Raw genomic sequence first — 26,979 nt, forward strand, 5'->3', positions numbered from 1 at the left:
GCAAGTAATCAGACCTACTTGTTGGTTTTTATAATGTGAACACTTGCACATGTCTCTAGACTTATGCAGATCTGTTGTTTTGATTGTTTTAAGTTTAGCTAGAGAGAAAATTACTGGATTTTTTGCAGTGGTTATGTGGTTTTAGGCAAAAGCATCATCCTCTCTGAGCAACAGAGACATATAGACACTGAATTTATTGTTGCAAAATCAGGTAGTTGTTTTAGGGATGTTCATAGGCAAGTGCATTTAACTGTATGCCAAACTCGCTTAATAACTTAATAGTAATATTTGTTTTGCAACATTACAAAATGGGATGATTCAGCTTTGTGTTTTTCTTACGTTTTTCATACAGTACAGATGATACAGATGACTAAAACAGTATCAGTATTTACAGGCTCTTTCCTTAATTGAAGGCCCAGAGTAAAAAGTCATTACGTAACAGCCATTTGCCTTTAGGTGCACATACATCTATTTGTATATGGCAGAAGACCAAAAGCTTTCATGGCAGCTGAAAGCCTTTGAGTGGATATGTAGATCTCATGTAATGTATTTAAGATGTATATACTTTAAACTGTGAATATCCTTTATATTACATGGATTTGTTTTTTCCGCTGTTAAATTTAAGTAAATGATGGTAAAAGAAAAACAATTAAGTAGCCTAAATGATTGGTTTAACCATAGTGACTATATACAGTGGGGAGAACAAGTATTTGATACGCTGTCTTTTATACAGGTAACGAGTTCAAACAGGTGCAGTTAATACAGGTAATGAGTGGAGAACAAGAGGGCTTCTTACAGAAAAACTAACAGGTCTGTGAGAGCCGGAATTCTTACTGGTTGGTAGGTGATCAAATACTTACAGTGCAATGCATAAGTGAATACACCCATGCTAAAGTTGACTAAAAAGAGGAATAAAAAATCATATTTTGGAAATTGAACTTAATGCCTTAATTAAAAAAATTAGGAAAAATCCAACCTTCCCTTGGCCTTTGGAATTAAAATAGCCCCACATCATCACATAGCATTCAGCATACCTAGAGATTGGCATGATTTTATTTCAGTTAGCCTAAAAGCTAGTTTGATTTGCATTGAGAGATGATCTTATGGAAAGTACCCCATGCCAATCTCTAGGTATGGTGAAGGCTATGTGATGATGTGGGGCTATTTTAATTCCAAAGGCCAAGGGAACTTTATCAGGATGCATAGTATCCTAAAAAAAAATATAAAAAAATACTTAAAAATAAAAATCTGCCTGCCTCTATGGGAATTTAACATAGGGGTGTACTCACTTATGCACCATGTATTTTAAGGAAGAACATTTATTTATTTACGATACATTATTCATTCACAAAGAAAATTGGTGTCCTTAAAGGTTGGATTTTTCCTAATTTTTTTAAATTAAGGCATTAAGTTCAATTTCCAAAATATGATTTTTTATTCCTCTTTTTAGTCAACTTTAGCATGGGTGTATTCACTTATGCATTGCACTGTATGTCATGCAATAAAATGCAAATTAATTACTTAAAAATCATACAATGTGATTTTCTGGATTTTTGTTTTAGATTCCGTCACTCACAGTTGAAGTGTACCTATGATAAAAATTACAGACCTCTACATGCTTTGTAAGTGGGAAAACCTGCAAAATCGGCAGTGTATCAAATACTTGTTCTCCCCACTGTATACATTTATTAATTTTAATAAAATGAATTGTTACTATTTAAATGCTTGATTATTGTCTTTAACTCACTATTGTTTTGCACTAGTGTTCAATAACATTCATAAATGAGAAAGAGAGAAGTCTGTTATGGTGATCTCATTAGAATGAGAGACATGAGAGAGACTGTGGAAGATGCATTAGACAGGAGGTCAAAGGCATAAGTGTCATTCATTACTCTGCTCTGCCATAAAAATCCCCGGCAGAATTATAATTTTGAGATTTTAATTAAGATGGTGCCGCAGTCACATCAAATGGATGCATCAGTTCAGAGTCTTTCAGAACTGTCCAGCGTGCAGTTACATTATATTGCTTTTCATTATTCTCCTGTCTGCGCTGATTTTCACTGTCCATATGTTTACTGCTCAAATATTATTATTGCCATAGGACACATATTACATTTTAAAATAATATTATTTCTAATCTATGTTTTCAGAGACCCGGGTTTATTAGTTCATCCATAATGTCTGCTAACAGATGGAAGATCACGCCAATTTCAGTTCCAGACTCTAATTTAACAAGTTAATAATCCTCATGATTAGGAAAATTATGTAATGGAAAGAATGTTATTATTCTAGCTCATTTATCTGCCATGGGAATGATAGAGAATATATGAGTTCTCTGTGTGCCAGTGGATTTTCTAGCTTTATTTTCTTTTTCTTTTTTTCTTGAACGTACTGACTCTACTGCTGCAGACCTCCAGTATATAGTATGTATACTAGAATGTTTTCTAAATTTAAGGATACCCGGATGACTTCCATTTGCCAAAACAAGCAGTACACAAATGACCTTACCTTACTGCGTGGACTGCTGTATCCCACAATGCAATGTGCCGAACTTGACTTGCTATTTCCATTGTGATGGAAAAACCAGAAGAAATATCCTCTTCACATCTCTTTCTTGACTCATTCAGTCTGCTTAATGTAAATGTAAATTTCTGCACAAAATCTGATTCAAAATGCTCAATAACCATTTTTATTTTCAAAATGATAACTTGTCGCAACATGCATAATTACAAAGTCATATCGCATACTATAGCATACTATTTTATATATTTATTGTGGGATTATGGCTTTATTTACTTTTTTTAAATAGTAGACAGTATATAGACCTTATGTAGCCCCGCCCCTTTTCAGCGCTGCGCTCGTCTTTTGACATCCGGTCTGTATTTTCACAACGATTTTGCGTGTTTATTAATGAACGGCTCGTTTTAAAATCTTCCCGGTCGACTGACATTTGTTAAGACATCTGCTTTAAACATTACAGCCCTCATGGTAACTTTCGTTAACTTTACATTAAGGAAATCCACTTGAAAAGATAATTAGGCTACTCCGCGACCGCAAAAACGGAAGTTAAAAGACAATATTCTAAAGAGTTTCTCTGGCGCATAAGGTCTATAGTTTATACTGTGTAGTATCAGAGCCCGTCTACTTATTAGACAATCTCTGGTAGTATTCAGATATTCTGTAATTTGTATTTAAAATACGTCAAATACTTCAAATATATATTTTTATTTCACATATATTAACTTATACGTCCTATTGACCCTGTTAACATTTACGGGTTTCTCAGAAGTGGAAGTGGTCATAGTTGGGTAAACTTTTATAGCAGTGAATGACTAGGCTACATTAAAAATATATTTTTTGTGTTCTCATTTGCTCAAATAGCAAAAGAAAAACGCCACAACAGCATTTTCACAACTTTCAAAAAGAGTTTAAAAAAGAAATAGAGAGAGATTGATAATGGCAGTCGGCAGAGAGAGAAAGATATCAACTTTGTCACAGCCGCTGTATTAGAAACACCCTCACAGCAGTGTTAGTTTTTTTGTAATATAATACAAATATAGAGTTATAGGCATAATGATCTTTTATTATGACAGTATGTGGCAACATGTATGAGATTCTATACTCTTACTTGTATCTAACTCCACAGTTACTCTCGCTCTTCAAAAGACTGTAAATGTTGTTTGCATTTTCAAATTAGTAAGTAATGAGTAAGTATTTGTAATGAAATACTTTCTGATGTATTTGTGCCCATCTAGTATTCAGTAATATGGTATTGCATTCTGAACACAGCCTACGTTTTTAATCTTACAAGTGCTGTCGAGGGAGATCAGTTTACACTGATTGTATTAATAAAATTAAGGCCTTGAAGTGTGTCCAGGTAATTCTTCCTCACCGCATGTCTCACAAGCTAATTGCTTTTGACAATATATCAAAAATCTGTCTGCATGGCAAAGAGGAGAGACTATTATGTTTTGCATTATATATTCATATCTGCAATAACTGTCATGACAGGAATTAACATGTATAGCATAATGATTTTTCATTTGCAATATTCAATCTCATTACATATACAAGAAATAATTGTTATAGTAATTACCTATTCTGCATGCACAAGGCCTGCGATACAATAAATGCCACCTCCTGTAAACCCCTCACCCTCACACAATCTTACATGATATTATTACATAGACTTATACTCTGAAACAGCTTTTTCCCTGAGGCTATTAGGCTCCTTAACACCCTTGGAACATGATTTAAATTCATCCTGCAGTGTTTACATTGTTCTCTTGTTCTCTATACTTGTTCTTGTTCTTGTTCTGAGACTTAAGAAATATAAGATCTAAAATCACAATAGCATGATATACTATTTCAAAGTCATTGAATAAATTTACAGTTACAGGATTTAACAATTGGTGTTCAAAATACATTGCAAATAAGACTATTTGCTGCTGCAGAAGGCACTATTTGGCTAATACTGAGCAAGTTCTAGAAACAGATCATATTTTTATTTATTTATTTATTTGACAATATGCCAACTGTTCCTCGCACACAGTTAAGCACTGTGTATCTGATTTACATCTTCAATGGCTTGTTTATGAGATCATAGCTATATCATTAATTGTGGTTCAGATAAAACGTATCTTAGAATTGTAGAATTAGAATTGTTATTTGGGTTTTGTTCTATGTATATTTTGTTGGAATAACTTAACTTGAAGCTTTAAAAATATAACATATTGATTTGTTTTTATAGCTGCGTGTTATGAGAACATGTCCTCTGGTTTATCAAGGTAGATCATGATGTGCTACAAACCCCAGCAGTAAACGCGATTAATGAAGGCAGTGTTTGAGCCGTATCTCATTACTCTCCAGTCTTATCTTATTCCTGCATGATATGGATCATCACTTGTCTCCCGCAGCACCATATGCTGAAACAGCAGCCCTACTAGTAGCACTTAACTGAATAAGAAGCGATCAACTCAAAACTGAGCTAGAGGGCAGCTAGCACATAGATGAACTCTGGACCTGAATCTGTCTTGTTTTATGTATTTAAAGTGGACATGAAAACAGAAGTTACAGTCTTTCTGTTCTGGACTTTTCTTCCCTGTTGTGACATATATCTAAGGGTGAGTTTACACGACAATGATGTACTAAAAACGGAAAAGTATTTCCATTGCTTTTTTCACGTACAGACGACAACGTTGTCAAAACGATCCCCGGGCCGTTCACACGGATCCACGAAAACGACTAGACGCTGTATTAAGCTGCCAGGCCAGTAGTTGACGATGTCACTTTGTAAAGAAACACCAAAGCCACCTGGAAGGCAAGCCTGCAACCTTTAGCCAAACAAAAAGCTTAACAGCTAAAGCTAACACTTCGGCTTTGGCGGTATACGCAGGGAAGGATCAAGAGGCCTTTATATGGATATTAATTGAGGAGAGGCTTCACTACGATGAATAAACAGCTTTTGTGAGGAAATAGGTTCATTTAATGACTTGAAAGCCTGTTCGCTAATCTTCAACATGTTTTACACTAAACAATACTTTTGTTTATTTATTTATTTAGAAAAGGGACAGTGTACATTAATTAACATTCATAAATGTAAATGTACCCAAATTAGCCCGAAGGCTAGTTTTCATTGGTAGTCCCTTTGCCAGATGTTATTAGGCTCTAAACTAGAAAAAAGGGTTAAACATTACAACAATACACTACAACAATCATAAAATTAGAACTTGTAAGTACCTCTGTAAAATACAATTAAACATATTATACAAAAAGACAATATATATATATAAAAATACATATACACACAATAAAAAAATATATTGTTATGAGTTAAATATGACTGATTAGGTCTATTATGTTTGGGAACTGTATGTAGATTTTACCTTGATAAAAATGTTATTTTTTAAGAGAAGGTAAATTCTTGTTTTTGTCGTTTACATGGGGACGATAATAGTATCGTTTTCAAAAACTTGCACTTTGAAACTCAATTTAAAAAACTTGCATTTTAGGCCCCCGAAAAAGTTGTTGTGTAATTGAACGTCCAAAATGCATAAAAAGCTTTCCGTTTTTAGTTGAAAATGGTGTCGTGAAGTAACCCCTCAGTGAAACAGTGTCACGTGTCAGTGCTTGTTTGGACTTTAAGTTTGTGTTTTGATTGGTTCCTGTTTTCCTTTGTTCTTTTCCCACCACTCCTTCGTTTCTTTGGTTACTGTCATTTAGTTCATCTGTATGTGTTCTGTTAATCAGTGTAATCTGTGTTTGTATTTAAGTTCCATCTGTTCTGTCAGTCTTTGTCCGATCTCCGTTACATTTTAGTGTGTGTTGCTACCTGTTCTGCTGTCTTGTGATTTACTACATTAAACCTTAGTTTGTGGAAATATATCTTCGTCTCCGTCTGCCTTCCTGCAATCACCCATGACAAACAGCTTCTTGAACAACAACAACAAAAAAAGTAGGGCAGGACTGGGCTTTGTAGGGCTTTGATTGGATCATTGTGGTTTGCAATTGGTCAAACAATGCTATTATCATTTTACTCAAATAGTAGAAAATGCCTTTTGGGCAAATGCCTTTGAGCCATTTTGTACTCTCACAGAGCAGGTGACAGAGGAGGTAATGAAACAGCCCAGTCAGCTTTGTGAATACACACGCACAGAAGCATTCTGGGGAAATGACATTGGCTAGGAAATTAGATTCCCACTGGGAAACAGGCTACGGACTCATTTAACTAATGTTGCTGGGCTCAGCCATACACAAAGTGTATTATTTCATTGCTAAATGGTAAATAATAAAGCAGCATGTGTCTGAATTTTGCAACCTTCCTCAATAATACTGATTGAATTAATAGCTCAAAGAGAAAGTTTTCAGCTGACATTTTCTTTTACATGGTTACAGTCAGAATGAGTGTGTGATATACTATTTGTCATAAATATGAAACAGAAAGTTAATTTCCCCTTTATAGGGCATTGTTGCTTTGGCAGGTCATTTGACAGGTGAACACTGCATTTTTACCTTGTTTTTGCTGCCTTCTCACTCTATAAGAGATGACAGATATATAACATCGGCATTGTGTATTATGCATGTGGTGTCTAGAACTTCCCACTACATTCGAAATTAAAAGGTGTCCATTGATTCCTCCAAAAGGCAAATAAAGCAATCTCATGCGCCTTCCTCATTGAGATTCACTGTTGAGCTTTGATCTTACCCAATTATGTTGTCTGGACATCTGATGCAAAATCCAGTTCAAGGCTGAATGCTGCCCAACCATGTATTGTACACATTGATTATCCAAAATATGTCACTTTTAATAATGGCAAAATTAATACTTTTGCAAATGTATTCCGTATGCATGGGTCCCACTTGTTCCAATCTGTTGCAATGTATTATATTTTTCCAAAATGTGGACTGTTTTGACTTTTTTTTCTATAGAGGCTCAAACAGTAGAGCGTTGGCGGTTGCAATGCCAAGGTCATGGGTTTGATTCCCAGGGAAAGCAAAAACTGATAAGAATGTAAATGTGTACCTTGAAATGCAATGTAAGTTGCTTTGGATAATAGCGTCTGCCAAATGCAAATGTATTAATGTAATAGACCAAATAACATACTGAGATGCAAATCTGAATTTTCAGCATCATTACTCCAGTCTACAGTGTCATGATCCCCAGAAATCATTCTAATATGATGATTTGATGCTCAAGAAACATTTCTGTTTATTATCAATGTTGAAAACAGTTGGGCTGCTTCTTGTGTAAACCATATGTATTTTCTTTGATGAAACTAAAGTTCAAAACAGATTAAAAAAATAGATTTGTAACAATTTAGTCCTTAGCACATTTGATCAACATCCTTAGAAGTATTAAGCTAAAAGTAGGCTATTCATTTCCTTTTTAACACTTCTATTGCATTCAGGTCCATTTTGAACTGGAAGAGGTAGACTACATCATTTTTAGTACAAAGATGAAATTTTGTAAGTGCACTGTCATTTTTTTATAAAAGAGATATAACCATTTAAGCTAATGCCTTTGGGCTGCATTTTGTTTATAAACATGCTAGTGCATACACACACAATAATTCTGAGATTAAAATAAAAAATGATAAACAAATTAATGTCTTAATGTGTTTGTAGAGCAAAACATATTTTAAGTTTAAAAAAGGAAAGAGGGAAAAGAAAAAGTCCACATTTCACTTTGCTGCCACCTATTGATGAATCATTGCAGAACTAAAAGAAGATTCAAGCTGTTTATCAAAATGTTTTCATAAAAAAGTAAATGTTTATGGAAGTAAAATGAATATATTTTGTTTGAAAACATTTCAGAGTAATATTGTTGTTGTTTTGGTGATGTTGTTTTGTTAGGAAAAGAATATGCAAGTTTAACAAATTTAGACTATTTTGAGCAGTCATGAATTATAAGTTTCAAATTAATTTAATTATATTTAAATATAGCCTATATATATATATATATAAAATATATATATATATATATCCCTGCATCACACTTGTTTTTGTTATGGGTTTAGTCCAAAAATATTAATTTATCACTGTTTTATAAGCTTATATTCCACCAGGTCCAAACAGACCCAGCAATGCAAAAAGTGTGTACAGTTTTTTTGTTTTTGTTTTTTTTAAAAGCATTAGGAGGAAAAAATTAAATCGTACTGATCCCAAATATCCAACCAGTATATTATTATTACAAGGACTTGAATTTTTATCTATTCAGAAATTATGAAAACCGAAACTGACCAATCAGAATTAAGCATTCCATATATAGGCATATATATTCTAATTATTTGTTTATAGTTTTAGATTTTCCGAAAATATTAAAATTGTGAAACTGCATGATAATCATTGATTAGTTTTGCATGTATTTTTAATTGCATTATAAAATAAGTGCTCTGAGAATCATGAAGTGCACTAAAGCAGGTTTCCTTTAATAAAGCGATAATGAAAGCTGGTTTCCTAGGCAGACATCAGCTGGAGGCTTGCAGACCGATACAAACGCGCTGTGTGGGAGGGAGAATGACAGCGGCTCTGTCAAGGAGGATATTTACACCGGAGAACCGAAACATCACCGCACGTATGATGAAAATACTTTATATGTAAAGAAGGGTTGTGGTTACACCGAATAACATGCGAATAAGGGAGTAAAGAGACATTTAATTGTTCGGGGGTAAGATTTAACCTGTTGTCTTTCTGATAACTGTATCGCTTTTGTCTCTAAATGATGCATGAGCGCTGCTAGATGAATAATGGAAAATATACGCTGCGATTTGATTGTGTGACTATAACAAGTCCCGTGAGAGCAACAAAGCACCTGAAAGAAAGCAGCCTACAGATAGCAGAAAATGATGTGAGATTTTCTCGCAGGGATGGTATGTTTTGAAAAGAAGAAAGTGATTAAATTAGTGCTCACTGAAAGGCGCGTTGACTGCTGGTTTTTTTTTGCCATACTGCTATAGTGCACTACTAAGTGCACGATTAGTTCATTTTTCATACGTAAGTTTTCATACTTCGTCTGGATTTATACTTATTGTTTTTTCATAAATTTTTTAACACAAATGTCAGAGATTTAACTTGTGCTAAGCACACAACAACACTAGGCTATAGCCTATCACAACAAAGCACGCGAGCATCAGGTCCTTTGATTGTTCCTCTTACATCATTCGTCTGCGTTCATCAGCCCATTATCTATATTATTGCCTCTCCGTATCATTTTGGAAAGCTTTTATACATTTCTTGATATTAATTTCCTTGTTTGTGCTTATCATTATCATCTAGCCTTTAGAAAATAAGCGGAGTAAAATGAGTCTCGACAGACCTTGACAGTTCGTCCAGGAACAGGTGTTGCTCTGTGCTTTTTATTTGCATGTTCCAGCACTGTTGACATACAGTATCTTAGTTAAACAGCATGAACCACTATGATACTATATGCTACATGACAGCTTGGTGGATGTGATGTACGTCTTTGTGTTTGGTTACAAACTCGTACTGTGTAAATTACTGACAATGAACAATTCCATTTGGTTTGTTCATCACTCACTCAATGCAACACAGTCAAAAAATAAGGCACAAAATGAGCCTAACCGCTCTCTAGTCAGTGACGTAACACTGATATCAAAGATTGCTTTTCTTTTGATCCAGTCATGCATTGCAAGCCCAAGCCTCCTTCAAAGGATGCACACTGGCAGATTTCCAAGATGAAGAAGATTTCAGTAGCACGTCCAACAGTGGCATCTTGGCCAAGGCTCTGCTCGCTGGAAGTGCCTGATTTGCATTAACAGAATAGATTTTTTGAGATAGCCTACTGTCCTTTCCTAAAATGGAACACATAGGGATGCAATATCCCTTGACAATTCATCAGTAATGATACACACATGCATGCAAACAAATATAAAGAGGATGTTACTTGGACTTGCACAAAGGCACACAACATATAGCTAAAAGTGAAATGTCGCATAGCATGGTCAACTTAACAGAAAGTGGCTTGAGGCTGCTCTTCACTAGCTCTTCACATGCTTTTATTACACTTCACTGTTCAGTCGCTAGAGCCAATTTGACATCACAGGCCCCTTTCATCTCAGCTGATAATGCCTATAATATTGCCTATAATGTGTGTATTGAACTTTATTTACATCAGGAATGCGTGCAAAATAAAAACACAAAATACATGTAACTATCTTTAAGGATTGTTTATTTTGTGAAGATATTGTTAAAGGGGTCATATAATGGCATTTTTATACAAGCTAATATGATTCTTTAGGGTCTAAATTAAAAGTTTGTAATATACTTTAATTAAAAATTCTCATTAGTATTGTAAGAAAACACTCATTTTACCTGGTCAAAAACAGCTCTGTTTTCAGCACGCCGTTTAAGTGCATGTGTCTTTAAATGATAATGAGCTTTGCTCACCCCGCTCCTCTGTTCTGTGCGCACACCGTTTGTTATAACCATAACGCGTTGTTCATTATAAAGTGGGATTATGAATTATATTGAGAACGTCGTACATAGAAAACATGCCGTAATGTACCCTGAGTGTAAATAGCCGCATTCATCGTGAAGCATGCTAGCGATTTGCAAAGATTAATATAAATATTAATATAAAGGTTAATAAAACATTACACTCACTTCTTCTTCTGGAGGTGCAGCAGGAACACAAATAGTTGGTACCGATCCTTTTTTCAGGAGCAGCTTCTTAGCAAAACCAGTTTATAATGTTACTGACCCTCGTTTATAAAGCAGTCTGGTGAAATGATTCGCGCAAACATGAAAACATTGACGTTGATCGTGGTGAATATTCCCTTCGAAAACAAACTCAGCCACTGCGTCTTCAGCGGTTCGGATTTAGGAACATCAAAATGACTGCTGTGTTCCTTATTACACCCAAGAACAGAACACCACAATCGCTTAGATGCCATTCTGCTCATAGACAGTGCTCCAGCGTATCAACAATGACCGTGCCGGTCTGCGCGGAGTATGATTGACAGCTCGCTCACGAGCGAGGGCGGGTCTGTGTTGAAATGCTGCTGTCAATCAACAATCGTGGGAGGGGCGTCGATTTTGTGACGTCACAAAATCGAACGGCTTGATTTGAGAGAGGGGAAAACATATAAGGAGATTTAAAAAAAAACACTGGATGGATTTTTATCATTTTATGATGGTTGTGTACAGGCACTGCCAACACACATTTCAGTACAATCAACTTGTAAAAGTGCACGTACCATTATATGACCCCTTTAAGATTGATCAGAATGTCATCATCTCATGTGATTATGTTACATGGGGTGTTGTATTATTAAAATGTACATTTTGAGGTAAAGTAAATTTAAAAAAATCTAGATATTGATAGTTTTGTATGTAATGTGTTGCATCTAATATGTTTTTGTAAGTTGCTGGCACATGAATAATTCTCATCCTCTTACAGATCATATTTCTTGCACTGTTAAAAAAAGGCCTTTTTGAAAGACATCTCGGGGACTATGGGCTCAAAAGGAGTAGAGAGACGTAAACAGTCCACCCCTGGCCAGACCCCCGAGGGCAATGTGGTGATGAGCTTCAGTTTCGAAAGCTATCAGCTGGAGGAAGAGGACTGCCAGGTGAAAGACATCTCTGATAAAGGAGTGCTGGCCCTTTCAGAACCTGGTGAGTCTCTGCTGCATTTGACGTGCCTCAATGTAAAATTGTCACCTGAGTCACTATTTCATATTTGGTTGGGCAAGGATGAAGACTCACCTTGGCTGGAAAGGTTACATTACTTGGCATGTATGCTAGATCTAATCATGTTAGGTGGAGAGTCTGTTGTCCCCTCATGTTGCCTGGCTACAAAAGCATGCTTATTAAATCAAGGGATCAGGAGAACAGGTTACTCCATGATCTTTGGTAAAAGCTAAACGTATAATAAGTTATATTTTACATTTGATACTATATGCACTAAAGACAGCAAGAGGCACAAAAGTGCTTCCATCAATCAGTTCCTCGTCCAGAGAGAGAGAGAGAGAGAGAGCAAAATGTCAAATGTCTCATACATATGCATACATATACTTCAAAGAGACTGCAGACAGGCTGGGAGCCAAATATTTAAAATGCATTTATTTTGAAATGTCACACAAATAAAACATAGATGGGACAGTGTTTCTTACTCTGACTTGTTGTTTGTGCATACAAATGTGTGTGATTTCTGTGCATAGTGTTTGAAGAACCTATTCCAGACGACCGTTACCATGGGATCTATTTTGCCATGCTCCTGGCTGGAGTGGGCTTCCTGCTGCCTTACAATAGCTTCATTACAGACGTTGACTACCTGCATCATAAATTTCAAGGTACTCCATTATATTTATGCCTCATAACTTACCAAAACTGTGAAATTAATGAATTCACTTGATTTATGTTCATTTTTGTGATTTGTATATCCTCCTGGGACCCAGGAATACTCTTTTAGTGAATTTCTCTGACGCCATACATGCCACAGTCTGGATGTCCTGTAAAGATACCAAGTGTTTGGAGGTTTTACCATGACAGCAACTTTTACTTGGTCTTTAAAAATGACTGACATTAATTTGGTGATCACATTTAGTACTCTTATGGAAATATGATGATATTTTGGAATTACAATTTAAATTGGACTAATTTTCTAATTGTTTGCCATAAATCAACATCTCGGGAAAATGGTATGGGGTTTCTAATCAAAATATGACTTTCTGTTACAAAACAGGGCATTGATTTCATACATGTCCACTGTAGTGGACACCAGGACTTTAAGCATGTTTATCAGGCATATTGGGAGACACAACAAGAGAATAGCGAAATAATAATTATATGTTAGTATTCATTATGAAATATTAGATATTATTATGAAAAAGTTGGCAATTATTACTCCCATTACTACACTTCTTTTTTCATCACATGTTGCCCCAAGAACACATTAATATGCAAATTAGATACAGTGTATAAATAAATGGGTCTACCCATGTATGGCCATTTTACCCACATATTGCATAAAGTAAAATGGTATATCAATGAATTCCCTTACATCTTTCATAACATAGTTGAGAATCATCTTTATACAAAATTTGGTTTAAAAAAATCCTGAAAACCTAAAAATGTATTGGTGAATAAAAAAAATAAAAAAATCCTATTGTTTTTGCCTATACATGTCATTGTATTGTCCTCTACAGTCCTGGTGTCCACTACAGAGGCATAGCATAACATTTGAATAAAATATATTTAAAAATCCATTTGTTTCTTATGCTCTAAAAAACAAAGTAATGACATGAACAAAAATGCTGAATTTGATATATTTTTTACAAATGTATGTATACAGTACATAGTATATAATAAGATGTGTATAATATATATATAAAAAAGTTTGGGGTCAGTATGATATTTTTTTTAAAGAAATTAATATTTTATTCTGCAATTAAATTGAACAAAAAAAACAGTAAAGATATTTATAATGTCACAAATAAATGCTGTTTTTTTACTTTCTAGAATCCTGAAATAATGTATCACTGCTTCCTTTTCACAGAAATAATAAGCAGCACAACCGTTTTCAGCAGTGACATTAATAACAAATATATTAAAATAGAGAAAAGTTATTTTAAATGATAATAATTTTTCACAATATTACTGTTTTTTTACTGTAATTTTGATCAATTAAATGCATCCTTAGAGAGCAAAAATCATACCGACCCCAAACATTTGAACAGTAGTGTAAACTGTAAACATAACATAGATTTGTGAATTTTGATGAATTTTAAATATAAAACAAATGATCAGCAGAAGGTGCAACTTGCAACTCAGGTTGTGAATGGGTGATTTCTTCCACAGCTCTTTAAGTTAACATTTTAATCTTACAATAACTGTTAACTTGTTATGACTATGATTTTTCTTTTAAAACAAATCCAAAAAGGCTCAAACATCTGATTATGTTAATATTTCAGATCTGATATCTGAAAATGCATGAATCTTCTCTTTGTGGTTTGTGCATTCAATTTGGAAGTAATTTCCTCTTTGTCTTCTGTGTCCTTCAGGAACATCTATCGTGTTTGACATGGGTTTAACATATATTCTAGTGGCCCTAGTGGCCGTGATCCTAAACAATGTCCTGGTGGAGATGCTGAGCCTGCACACCAGGATCACTGTGGGTGAGTCTGTTTATCTAGAGAACAAAGGGATGGGGGAGGAGGCCGCTGATTGACCTGAGACAGCTTCTGGCCTGAGGGGAAAACTGCATCACTCATCTGAACCTGAAGAATAACACTCGCAAAACACAGCGAAATGCACACTAATAAGATGGATCACATATAATGGAAACAGGAGAAAAACAAAAGGAAAGTGGTTGATGACACTACAAAAACACACACTGCCACAAACCCTTCACTAGTGACCATCAAGAATGGGAGCAAACGGGGAATAATTTCATGCTTTTAAAGAAATAGTTCACCTAAAAATGAACGTACTTACCCTCATGTGGTTTCAAACCTGTAAGGGGCTGAATAATGCTACCTATCAGATTGTGCTACCAACACTATTTGCATTGTTTTAAGGGTAGGTTTATGGCAGGGGTAGGTATGGGTGTTAATAAAGCCTCAAAGCACATGAATATGATTCTGGCTGTACAATCTGAGAGGTAGCATTTTTCGCTATCGAATTCTGCTACCTACTCTTTTAATGGGAGGTAGCGGGTAGCACAAATCATCAGAACAACTGCCCATACAGAACGTGTTTTTTCCGTTCCACTGCGCTAGTTTTCCATTGTTTTTCAATGTAAACACGTGCTAGTCTTTAACCATTGCGCTCGCATCTTTTGCAGCGTTTCACGCATGAAGCAGCATTCTAAAAATGCGGCACTCAAGTTAAAATAAGTTTAACTTTTAAAAAACGCATCTCTAGGCCGTGCATTTTTTACTCAACTGTCCCGTGTCTCTGTGTGAATGGCCCCTATGCATTTTTTTTCTTCTGTGAAACACACAAGATGAAAATTTGAAAAATGTCTCAGTTTTTTTGTCTCTAGGCTCTTAGAAAAAAAGGTTGACTTTGGATTCTTGACTTTTTGGATTCTTGATTCTTTTGCCAAAAAGGTTCTATATAAGGTGAAATGTCCTTAACTATGACATTACTTTTATAAAGTGATCAAGTATGTTTATGATCTGTTAAGTTTAGTTTAGTTTAAAATAAAAATCAATTAAAACAAAATTAATTAATTAAAGCTAAATTCATAAAATTACCCCATGATGGGAGCCCATAAAAGGTTCTATATACAATTTAAAGCACCTGACAGAATCCTTTAAAGGTTCTATATAGAACCTTTTCTTCTAAGAGTGTACAGTGTAAGTCAGTGGAGTCCAGTTTTTGTTTTGGACCCCATTAACTTTCATTACATGGACAAAAACACTAAGACATTTTTCAAAATGCATTTTTGTGTCCCACAGAAGAAAGAAAGTCATACAAGTTTGGAACGTTAGGGTGAGTCAGTGATTTTTGGGTAAACTATCTCTTTAAGAGCCCTCCAAAAACAAACCAGGCCTGTTAAAACATCTACTATAATGAAATATTCAATGATACTACTTGCAAACATAGTTTGATTTTGAGCTGTGCTATGTCAGATTTGTTTATATCTGAGTTCATCTCTTGCAGGTTACCTCTTTGCACTTGGACCTCTGTTTTTTGTCACTATTTTTGATGTGTGGCTGGAGAAGTTCACCACAAAACAGGCATATGTCGTCAATCTGATGTCTATGGGCACTGTGGCATTTGGATGTACAGGTATTTAGTCATATTTTCCTTTCCGCAGAATCATGTTGAGCTGAGTTAGGCTCAGAACATTGTGTTCTCAACCATTTCCAGACATAACAGTCTTTTACCCTGTTGTGTCTCCAGTGCAGCAGTCCAGTTTCTATGGATACATGGGGATGCTTCCCAAGCGCTACACACAGGGCGTGATGACCGGAGAGAGTAAGAGGCTTTTTGTCATCAGATGTGGTTATGAAAAACCATGATGTTTGGGCAAACTGCAAAAACAAGATTCACATTGCTTGTTTGTTTTTTTTGTGTGTGTGTGTGTGTGTGTGTGTAGGCACGGCAGGAGTAATCATTTCACTCAGCCGAATCTTCACCAAACTACTGATCAAAAACGAAAGGGAGAACACCATCATCTTCTTCGTCATTTCCATCTGTATAGTGCTGGTTTGTTTTGTCCTGCACATGCTGGTGCGACGGACACGTTTTGTCCAGTACTACACGAGTCTGGCACGACAGGGCCTGTCCCATGCCAAAGACCACTCACACCATGGAACCCAGTACCAGGTCCACCATGATGTAATTGCAGAAGAAGTAAGATTTGTAAGTTTTGCATGTCAAATGTGAGATGGACATATTAAGATGAACCTGTTTGTGGCCTTTCTCCAATAGTGATTCTGTTGTTGTTCTGAACTAGCAAATGGCATTTTCATCATATCTCAAATTTTTGTTTGTTTCAGTTTGTGGTGGACATTGGAATTGGAATAGTCTCAGACTCCTTTGATTTCTTTAAGGCTAACTTTTTATGAATTATACTTAAATAACAATTTCTATCTTTTTGCATAATTTCACAAAATTACGGCTTGACTGGCAATGATGCACATTATAAACATACATTAATATTAACATATATTTTGTACTGATATGTATTGATATAAATATATTAATAAATTAATTATAAAATGAAAACATTAAAAATACAATTTGTACATATTCGCTATATAATACATCAATACATCATAATCTAACAATATTTTAAAAACAAATACGAAATGCAATTTGCTAATATATACATGTAAAAATATATATAATACATAAATAATATGTATATATTTATATAGATAGCTTACCTTGAATTTTCATTGATGTTCACTAATGTTTACTTCTTTGTAGCCAAGTGCACTAACTATTCTAAGCTTAAAAGTGTGGAACAAGGGTAAAACAATGAAATATATATCCGACAGGATCCAAAATAGAAGCTTAGCTAAATTAAAAAGTTTATTGGAAAGTAAAAAGTTGATGTGCCTGTAGTCATCAAACCCATATAAGCCACTTTAAGATGAGCAGCGTTAAGGCCCGTTCACATCACAACTATAACGATAACGATATCGTTGGAATCACTTTCAGAATGATTTTTTCCAGCTGATGAATGATAAAAACATTGACAGCCAATCAGAATCCATGCTGATTTAAAGAGCTTCAGCACAAAAACAACAACAAACAGAACATTATCGTCAGCTGGTGTGGACACTAATATAGTTATTGATATAGTTATCTTTATAGTCATCGTTCTTGTTGTGAACGGGCCTTTAACCCAGTCATGTGGTTTGAGTGTGTCCACAATGTGCTCTAGCTTTCTCATACTTTTGTATTAGTGTTTTTGTCACAATTACTGCTGCCCAGTCCAACATCTGAGGTCAGTTTTAACAGGCGAAAGTCCCCAGGAATTCTGTGTAAATTAAACAACAAACCTTCTCTCTTTGTAACGGAGGCCAGATAGTGAGAGCTGTGCAGGTAAACCTCACTCCCCTGATCTCAAGAGCGACTGCCGCTAGGTCTTTAGCATCCTTGTTAGCGCGCCCACTTCCCATGCAGGAGGTGCCGGTTTGAGTCCGCTCGAAGCAGGGCGAGTAGGACCGAGGGGTTTAGAAATAAATAAATTCTGCTGGTAAGTTAATTGAAAGGTAGTTTGTAAATCTATTTAACTTATCTGGACTCTGAAAAGACTGTTTTAGTAATGCATACTCAGCAGTGTTTTCTGTAAAACTCGGTCAGTGCTCTCTGAGACTGAGAAGGACACAGGGAGAGCATGATTTAAGTGCACACTGCTCACTCAGGTACAGGCAGTCCAGGCAGAGTAATATATGAAAGCACTTCAGAGTAACCTCATGTTTTTCCTGTGGGTGACTGAACTCAGAAACGGCACTCAGCCGTTTCTCCCCTCAAGATTTCTTCATCTTCATCCAGAAATTCCTTGTTTAGAAATCCTAAATGATTGCTAGTGGGATTTCTATCATAATTGGAAATTGATCCTAAATTCTCCATAAATAGATATGTTCTAAGAATCAAAACATATTCTAATGGATTCCTATTATTAATTATTTCTTACATTTATAATATTTTTTATTATTGTTCGATCTGGTATTTAGAATTGGTCCAAATTCAAATTATGAGAAAATAATTAATGAACAATCCACTACAAATTAAATTAAAGATTTTTTTGACTGGCCAGAATTTACGGCTGATTTTTAAAGTATAGCAAAGACAAAATGCCCCCAAATGAGGCTGTATTTGTATCTTAAAGATTCTCTCTGTTAGTCATTGCTGTGTATTTATTGTTTATATATGCAATGCTCTTCTATGCTAGAGCTTAAAGGTGTAGCTACTCTGAAGGGGTATTTCTGCTGAGCAGTTCCCTGTCTGTGCTGCCGTGGGACCCGAACGCTCTTGTTTTATTCTCAGCAAATTAAGGAGAGTGGTTTTACTAGCTCAGCCAGACACTTAATCAAGTAATGGCCCTCCTCACAAAGCCCCTGCATTTCTGCAAGTTCATCAAGAGAAGAATTACAATATCTGAATTCAGTGCACGCGCTTACAAGTTGCAGTAACCTGCTTGATGTGTTAGATTTTGCTACATGTATTAGTGAATGCAAGGTTGCCATACTGAACTAAAAACAGTTATTGATGGTCACTCCACTGTCCTGTGTATGCAGATATAATGTATTCAGTATGAATTGTTCAGATGTCCTGTCTGTTTTCAAGGGTAATGGTGCAGTGGGCTCCTCCCCAGCTGAAGACGGATCCACAGATTTTGCTGGAGGAAACACTTACGTAAGGTTTGACGTTCCCAAACCAAAGATTAAACGGAGCTGGCCAGGCATCAAAGGTGTGATCTAATTTACAATACTTTATTTTACATATTACTCCTCATGCATGTTACAAAGAATGTATGATTTGAGGATGCATCAATATTACAATTCTAGCCCAAACTGATTATTATAAATTATTTTCATGTCATGGCCAATAACTGAGTGGTTGATATCAAAAACCTGTATTATTTTGTCTAAATAAAAAAATAAAAAAAATGCATTAAATACTACAAATTAATTAAGGCACAACAACATTATAATGTACAATTTGAAGTCATTAGGAGATCTATATTGGTTAAGTTTTTTTAAAGACTGACTACAAGTAAGCATTAGATCACCTCAAACGTAATGTAAAAATATAAACTGTAAATGTGTAAATATGTAAATGTGAATATATGTATGTAATATTTTCAGATAACTTATAGTGCATTCCTAATAAGCTAAAATTTGCATATATTCTACCATTTAAAAGTTTGGGTAAATTTTTGGTCACTTTTTGAAAGAAGTCTCTTATGCAATGGCTGCATTTGACAGTAAAAACAGTAATACTGAGAAATATTACTACAATTTAAAATATATATTTTTATGTAAATATATATATTGAAAATATAATTTATCCTTGTGAGGGTAAAGCTGAATTTTCAGCATCATTACGCCTTCTTCAGTGTCACATGATCCTTCAGAAATCATTCTAATACGCTGATTTGCTGCTCAAGAAACATTTCTTATTATTATCAATGTTTTTTTTCCAGGATACTTTTGATAGAAAGTTCAAAGGAACAACATTTATTTTGAAACATTATAAATGGCTTTACTTTACTGACTTTAACTGTCAAAAGCACCTAATTTTCATGTTATTGGGTTAATCGAGCAATGACCCCCCTCTGTTGCAGACATGATCCTGCATCGCTATGTGGTTGCCCGGGTGATCTGGACTTACATGCTGTCTATTGCCGTCACGTACTTCATCACGTTGTGTCTTTTTCCTGGACTGGAGTCTGAGATCAGGAATGTCACAATGGGGGAATGGCTGCCCATCCTGATCATGGCCATCTTCAACATATCCGACTTTGTGGGCAAAGTATGTTCAGAGACATGGTGACGTAACAGAGTATTTGTCGCTTTGAACGTTCCCTGAAATCATCTGATGTCTAATCTCGTCTGTCCGTGTGTGTAGATCTTGGCAGCCGTACCGTATGAATGGAAGGGAACTCGTCTTCTCTTCTGCTCCTGTGTGCGAGTAGTTTTCATCCCTCTGTTCATCCTGTGTGTGTATCCCGCTCAGAAGCCCATCTTCAGCCACCCGACATGGCCTTGCATCTTCTCTCTCTTCATGGGCATCACTAATGGCTACTTTGGCAGTGTTCCCATGATTCATGCTGCAGGCAAGGTGGCACCCGAGCAGAGGGAGCTGGCAGGTAAATGTATCACTCCGTTTAGATTCATGGAGTATAAATGCAGATGAACAGGTGCTTGTAGACAAGTCTAAACCTTCAGAAAGATGCATTTATAATCTCCTCTCTAGAGATGCAGCAGGCAGTAAATTTAGTTTGCGTGTTTTTGTCCCACAGGGAACATAATGACTGTGTCCTACATGTCTGGACTGATGTTGGGCTCTGTGGTCGCCTATGCTGCCTACAGTTTCACCGCTTCAAGCTCCATCTTCCACTCAGAGACTGGCTACAACTTCACCCAGGGGTACTAGTAGCCTACCCTATAGTCCAAGCCAAAAAAACATATCTGTTCCTGTCATCAATCTCATCAGGCAGCACCTTTGCCACACTGTGTAGCAACTCCGCAGTTCCCATAAATCAGACCTCTGCTGCAGGCTTCTTTTGGCCCACCTGCAATGCTGTGTGCCTGTGAATGTAGTCAAATAGATGAAGAAACAAGCTTTGACACTGTAAAGAGTTATATATATATATGTGTGTTCTAAGTTGTGTTGCCTCTTTTGTTCTCTGAGAGTGTTTTCTTCATGTTGCCAAATGTTCTTTGACGGCGCTTTGGTCAAGATGCCAAATGTTAGTTGTGTGGTGATAAAGCTGGCAGCACTGTGAAAATCACTGTGGGGTTTCTTCTGGTTTAAAGTCTGACTCCACATTGTGTGTTGTTATATGGTATTGACAGACAAACATGAACGTACATTCTGACAAGACTGAGGAACTGTACTAGATGAGGGTCATTATGTCTGGATGCATGTAAAAGGGATTTGCCGAAAAGAAAATCATAGTGCAATATGGATACTGGACCTTTTTGCTAAAGCTAACTGAATGTAAACATATCTAAATAAATGTTTTTGTTTTTTTCTTCTTTGTAAACTTTCCTGCATTTTTCTTTTAGATTTTTTTTTTTTTTAGTAAAGTTATCTTCATTTGGGGTGTGTGACAGTATTATTTTAAAACTGCAGTCAAGTCACCTTTGTTTATATAGCGCTTTATACATTACAGATTGTTTCAAAGCAGCTTTACAGTGATAAACAGGAAAATATTGATCTCATGATGCAAAAAGCAATGATGCTGTAAAGCATTTCTAAAAAGAAAATAGTGTCATTGTTCAGCTATAGTCAATTCAGTGTTGATTCAGTTCTGTTCAATAGCTGAGTAAAGTTCATCAATTATGGACTGAGTTAAATTCAACTATAGCTAAAAGAGCCCTGCACAAAATAGTAATGTCATCTTAAAGCCCAGTTCAGTTATCATCCAATAGTATCAGTGCAGTCAAATCAATAATATTGCTGAATATTAAGTGTCCCTAACTAAACAAGCCAGAGGCAACTGGCATGTAACCCAAACTCCATTGGTGACAGAAATGGAGAGAGAAAAAACAATTTGGGAGAAACCGGGCTGAGTCAGGGCCTGTTCTCCTCTGGCCAAACGAACGAACAAGGTATGATTGATTCCCGGCTGCATCACAAGTCAGATTGTGGATTGATGTCATTCAGTATATTTCATCCAGTTCATAAAACGCCATCACAGTGACCAGAACATCCATTTTTCAAATGACAAAATCCTTACATGAAAGATTAACTATAAGATTTAATAAACCTGATTGAATTTTGCAGCTGCAGTTCACTTAATGACATTAGGCCTATACATTAATAAAATGTAATGAATAAAGTAACATTATGGCTCCTTCCCACACAATTTATATGATGTTAAAATCATTTAGAATAGCATAGATTCATATTTAAAGGGATAGTTCATCCACAAATGGAAATTCTATCATCATTTACTCGCCCTCAAATTGATCCAAACCTGTATGAATGTTTTGCTGAAAGGGACAGTTCACCCACTGTCAAATGTTTTGTAGAATTTTCTAGAAGGAACTATCCCTTTAAGCTTCCCTTTTTTGAGACTTGAGTTTAACTTTTTATGTCACAAAGCATAGGTCTATGTCGCTATGTGTTTGAATGTAATAATTATCGTTGTTATATCACATTCCTAGAGCAACTGTGAGCGATTTCTACATCACGCATGTTCGTTTGTTGGATGATTGGCTCACAAGAGCGGGCCGTGGTTATTTTTTCTTCTTCTTCTTTTCTTTATAGAGCCTAGGGCTGTCACAGGGACACATAAGATGTCTATAATAAGACACATATTTCAGTAATATCAATTAGATCTCGGGCCATTTTATGTAAGGTATTAAACATGCAACATGTACAATCTTCAAGACAGCAGATGGCGCTGCTGCACTAAGTACGTTTTCAGACTAGCATACATTACATAAACACTGTCCAGTGTTCTTGGCAAAACACTAAGTTTTATATATTTTATGTTGGCTGCATGCGTTACAATTCTGTTTACAGATAAATCTGATTAAACACAAATTATAACTTAATATATAGCCTATACACCACGACCAACAGCTCATGCTATATAAAAAATGCAGCTCATATCCTCATGTGCTATTGCAGAGAGCAGATGATTCACTGGTTAACGGCAGGACATTCTGGAGATACTCTGTACTGCGGTGATATGCTGCTATACATACAGGGATGGTGGGATAATCAGCCAAATCCATTACAATTTACAGCGACTCAGTGGGAATAAAATTGCAATTTGCAATCAAATTCTAGGCAGTAGATCTCTGTCTGGATAGCAGACACAGTACAGATTTCCTCCTAATTTAGCTGACATATTCTTAGCTAATACATTCACACAAAAACCTGCTGGGTTGGTATTAGCCCTCACCCAATTATTTTTACTGAATATAACGACAGTAGTCATGTTATTAGGTTTTAATTGCATGCAGCAGGAAAAGCTTATTTCCATAATTTTAAAATATTTAGTCACTAGATTTGCAGTAGGCCGACTTTTACTACATGGACAGGACAGCCCTCCTGTGGCAACCTGAGGCTGCTCAAGGGCACAATGGTGATGATGGGAGATCCAGGTCACTCTCCAGCTCATCAACTGACTCTACTGGGGTTTCAAAATAGCAACCCCTAAAGGGACAGTTCACCCAAAAATGAAAATTCTGTCATCATTTACTCACCCTCGTGTCATTCCAAACCCGTAAGACTTTCATTCATCTTCGGAACACAAATAAAGATATTTTTATAAATTCTAAGAGCTTTCTGTCCCTCCACTGACAGCTATGCAAGCCACTTTGATGCTTCAAAAAGTTCATAAAGAGATCGTAAAACTAATCCAAATGAATTGAGCGCTTTAGTAAAATAATTCTGAAAAGACTTAATCGCTTTATATCATGAACAGATTGAATTTAGGTTTTTATTCACATATAAACATTCATCAACTCACATGTCAGTTGGGGTAAACTTGCAAGAACCAATGAGGTTCATTCTTGTGTGTTACGCAGCACATTTGAGCTTCTGCAAGAACCAGTGAGGTTTGTTCTCATGCGTCAAGCAAGTACGGTTGAGCTTCTGTTTATGTTCGCCGATCAGTGTTTATATGTGAATAAAAGCCTAAATTCAATCTGTTCATCGTATTGCGATCGTTCATCATAAAGCGATAGTGTCTCTTCAATTCATATGGATTAGTTTTATGATCTCTTTATAAACTTTTTGAATCGTCAAAGTGGTAGTTGCGTAGCTGTCAATGGAGGGACAGAAATCTCTCAGATTTCATTAAAAATATCTTCATTTGTGTTCCAGTAACTCTATAGTAAGTACATGTAGTTAATTAATATTACTCAGTACTTATTTGAGTATTGTTGTATAATATCAAGAAAATGCAATTACCTGCCTCCTTGTTTATTGTAGATGCCTTTTTGTTACACATATTTAGCCAATGTATTGGATATAATGCATTGCATTCAGTGTTGTTATTTATTTTGTTTGTAAAAGATGGCTTATATTGTTTTGGCATATAGATGTACAGTAATTGGTTATGTATGTATATGTGACTGTGCTAACCCATGTTGAGAGGAGCAGAAAAGTGTGATTATGTGTGTGCGCTAGACTCCTAGAACTTTAAATGAACTCAGCCATCTTAGTTGAGTTTACTGGAGTTCAAGGACATGAAGAGGTGGACCGCTTGCACCTGCCTGGAGAAGGATCTGGGAAACTTTGGAGGAGTACCAACCTAACGCCTGTTGTAAACAACAGGAGTATAAAAGACTGATGAACTGACTGCCTCTTGGGATACTGATACACCAGTCCCCCCGACGCCTAGAAGCCCAGAGCTGAGGACAAGAAACCCCAAGCAGAAGATAAGAAGCCCAGAGCTTACTACACCTTTGTTTCAAAATGTGATTATTGTATTTTATACTTAAACGATGAAGTTCTGTTTGCCTTTATATTTTTGTTTAATTTAAAAAGAAAAGTAACCAATTAAAAGAAATTTAATTGATTACAAAATCTGCCTACTGAGATTTATGATGCTGGAAGACTTTTAATGAGAACATACCACAGAGGAGTCTTCTGACCAAATTGTAAGTACCTTTTGAAAAGGTGTTGAGAGTAAAGTACACACCGTAAAACAGTATGTAACTACATCACCTTAAAATAAAGTGTAACCAAAATGTTATACCACAATCTGACTTTCCCTCAAGTAGCATATAAAATGACAGGAATGTCTCATGCGTGAGGATTTATCTGCTACCATTTTCCCACACACTCTTGTTTTCACAAAACCACCTGAGCGTACCGTAGAAACATTATGTATAGTAGTGTTGTAACCACGCTGGCCTAATTAACTCCATAGAGAATTAAAATAGGGTGTAGACTTGGTTACAATGAGGCTTCTAATTTTGGTCTAGCCGCTGGAGGGTTTCTGGTGTCTAATAGTACAGTTCCTGAACATTTTTCACTCTGCTCTAGTTCTCTGGCACTTTGTTTTGAGCAGCCTCCAAAACTCTAGAGGAGATGGATCAACTCGTTGAAAGTTAAACGGGCCAGGATGTGCCAACTGACGTCCAATTCATCACCGGGAATCATCTTCTATCCTTCGTTATAATCCCACTTTGCTTCCTGTCCTCCAAACTGGAAACACACCACAATGTCAGAAACGTACGTTTTTCTGACCTTGGTTATTTTGTTTAACTACACTGCAACTCACTAAAAACATGTTTAAATGAAATATCGATTTAACTTGAAATTTATTTTTAAACAATCAAAAGCTTGGGGTCTGGAAGATTTTTTAAATGTTTTTGAAAAATGCATTTATTTAATCAAAGATTCAGTAAAAATTGTGAAATATGGTAGCTATTCTAGATTTCTAATATATTTTCAAATGTAATTTATCCAGCAAAGCTGAATTTTCAGCATCGTAAGTGTCACATGATCCTTCAGAAATCAATCAAATATGATGATTTGATTTGATGCTCAAAAAACATTTATTATTATTATCAATACTGAAAACAGTTCTGCTGCTTAATATTCTTGTGGAAACAAAACATTTTTTTCAGGATTCTTTGAATAGGAAGTTAAAAACAGCATTTATTTCAAGTAGAAATCTTTTGTAAAGAATATAAATGTCTTTACTGTCACTTTTGATCAATTTAATGTATGCTTGCTGAATGAAAGTATTCATTTCTTTCCAAAAGCTTTGAGAGAGTGAGTTCACCAGAGACATGAACGTAGTTTCAGACATGGACAGCAGGGTGCCACAATTGACCAATGACAATCAAGTTTTCCAAACTGCAGTGAAATAACTCATTTCTAAATTACACTGTTGGCCAGTAACAATTCAGAATCTGTCTGTCTCATTGATTTATCATTGTTGTCATAGTTTTGTTATCATTGTTGTCACTGACTAACTAGTTTACTATGTTTCAAAGCTAAACCCCTAACGGTATCTCATTGTAAACATGCAACTTAAGAGTCCTTCCCTTGGGAAAGTAGGTGATTTTTATTTGTGTTTCCAAGCTGTGGTGAAATATTCTTGTTCTTTGCAGCGAGCTTCTCAGTTAGTCAAGGACATTGCCAAAGTTGCATTCATACTCTTTCTCTGACATGCACATACTCAGGACTGCACAGTAATAGCGGTTTCATCTAGTACAAGTGGCAGCACACTCAAGCAAATATTAGATGTGTATGTGTTACTTTCCTCCAGGGACGATACAATAAAAATGTACACTGGCAATGGAGTTATTTTGCTTGAAGGTTAAACTCATGGAAAAGACATGTGAATGGTTT

General features: G+C 35.8%; 1 protein-coding gene across 5 annotated transcripts; it reads left to right on the forward strand.

The window, feature by feature from the left end:
- The first annotated feature begins 8,961 nt into the window (after nucleotides 1–8,961).
- On the forward strand, nucleotides 8,962–21,755 carry slc29a4a (solute carrier family 29 member 4a). 5 transcript variants are annotated; one of them, XM_084126425.1, is made up of 11 exons: nucleotides 8,962–9,073; nucleotides 11,918–12,135; nucleotides 12,681–12,812; nucleotides 14,523–14,636; nucleotides 16,129–16,257; nucleotides 16,372–16,446; nucleotides 16,568–16,824; nucleotides 19,273–19,396; nucleotides 20,273–20,460; nucleotides 20,557–20,797; nucleotides 20,951–21,755. In XM_084126425.1, the coding sequence occupies exons 2-11, from the start codon at nucleotides 11,973–11,975 to the stop codon at nucleotides 21,082–21,084; spliced, it is 1,557 nt and encodes a 518-aa protein (XP_083982551.1). In that variant the 5' UTR covers nucleotides 8,962–9,073; nucleotides 11,918–11,972; the 3' UTR covers nucleotides 21,085–21,755. The 5 variants fall into 5 exon arrangements, with proteins under 5 accessions (XP_083982551.1, XP_083982548.1, XP_083982549.1 ...); XM_084126422.1 differs by having other exon boundaries at nucleotides 8,980–9,073; nucleotides 16,568–16,833; XM_084126423.1 differs by having other exon boundaries at nucleotides 9,006–9,073; nucleotides 11,946–12,135; nucleotides 16,568–16,833.
- Nucleotides 21,756–26,979: the final 5,224 nt, after the last annotated feature.

Source organism: Abramis brama, assembly GCF_963993115.1.
Source record: "Abramis brama genome assembly, chromosome: 1".
Lineage (NCBI taxonomy): Eukaryota > Metazoa > Chordata > Actinopteri > Cypriniformes > Leuciscidae > Abramis > Abramis brama.

Coding starts and splice junctions, on each gene's coding strand:
- slc29a4a (XM_084126422.1), top strand. CDS start 11,973: ATGGGCTCAAAAGGAGTAGAGAGACGTAAACAGTCCACCCCTGGCCAG. Junction 14,637..16,128: donor GCACACCAGGATCACTGTGG/GTGAGTCTGTTT, acceptor CATCTCTTGCAG/GTTACCTCTTTGCACTTGGA. Junction 16,258..16,371: donor TGTGGCATTTGGATGTACAG/GTATTTAGTCAT, acceptor TTGTGTCTCCAG/TGCAGCAGTCCAGTTTCTAT.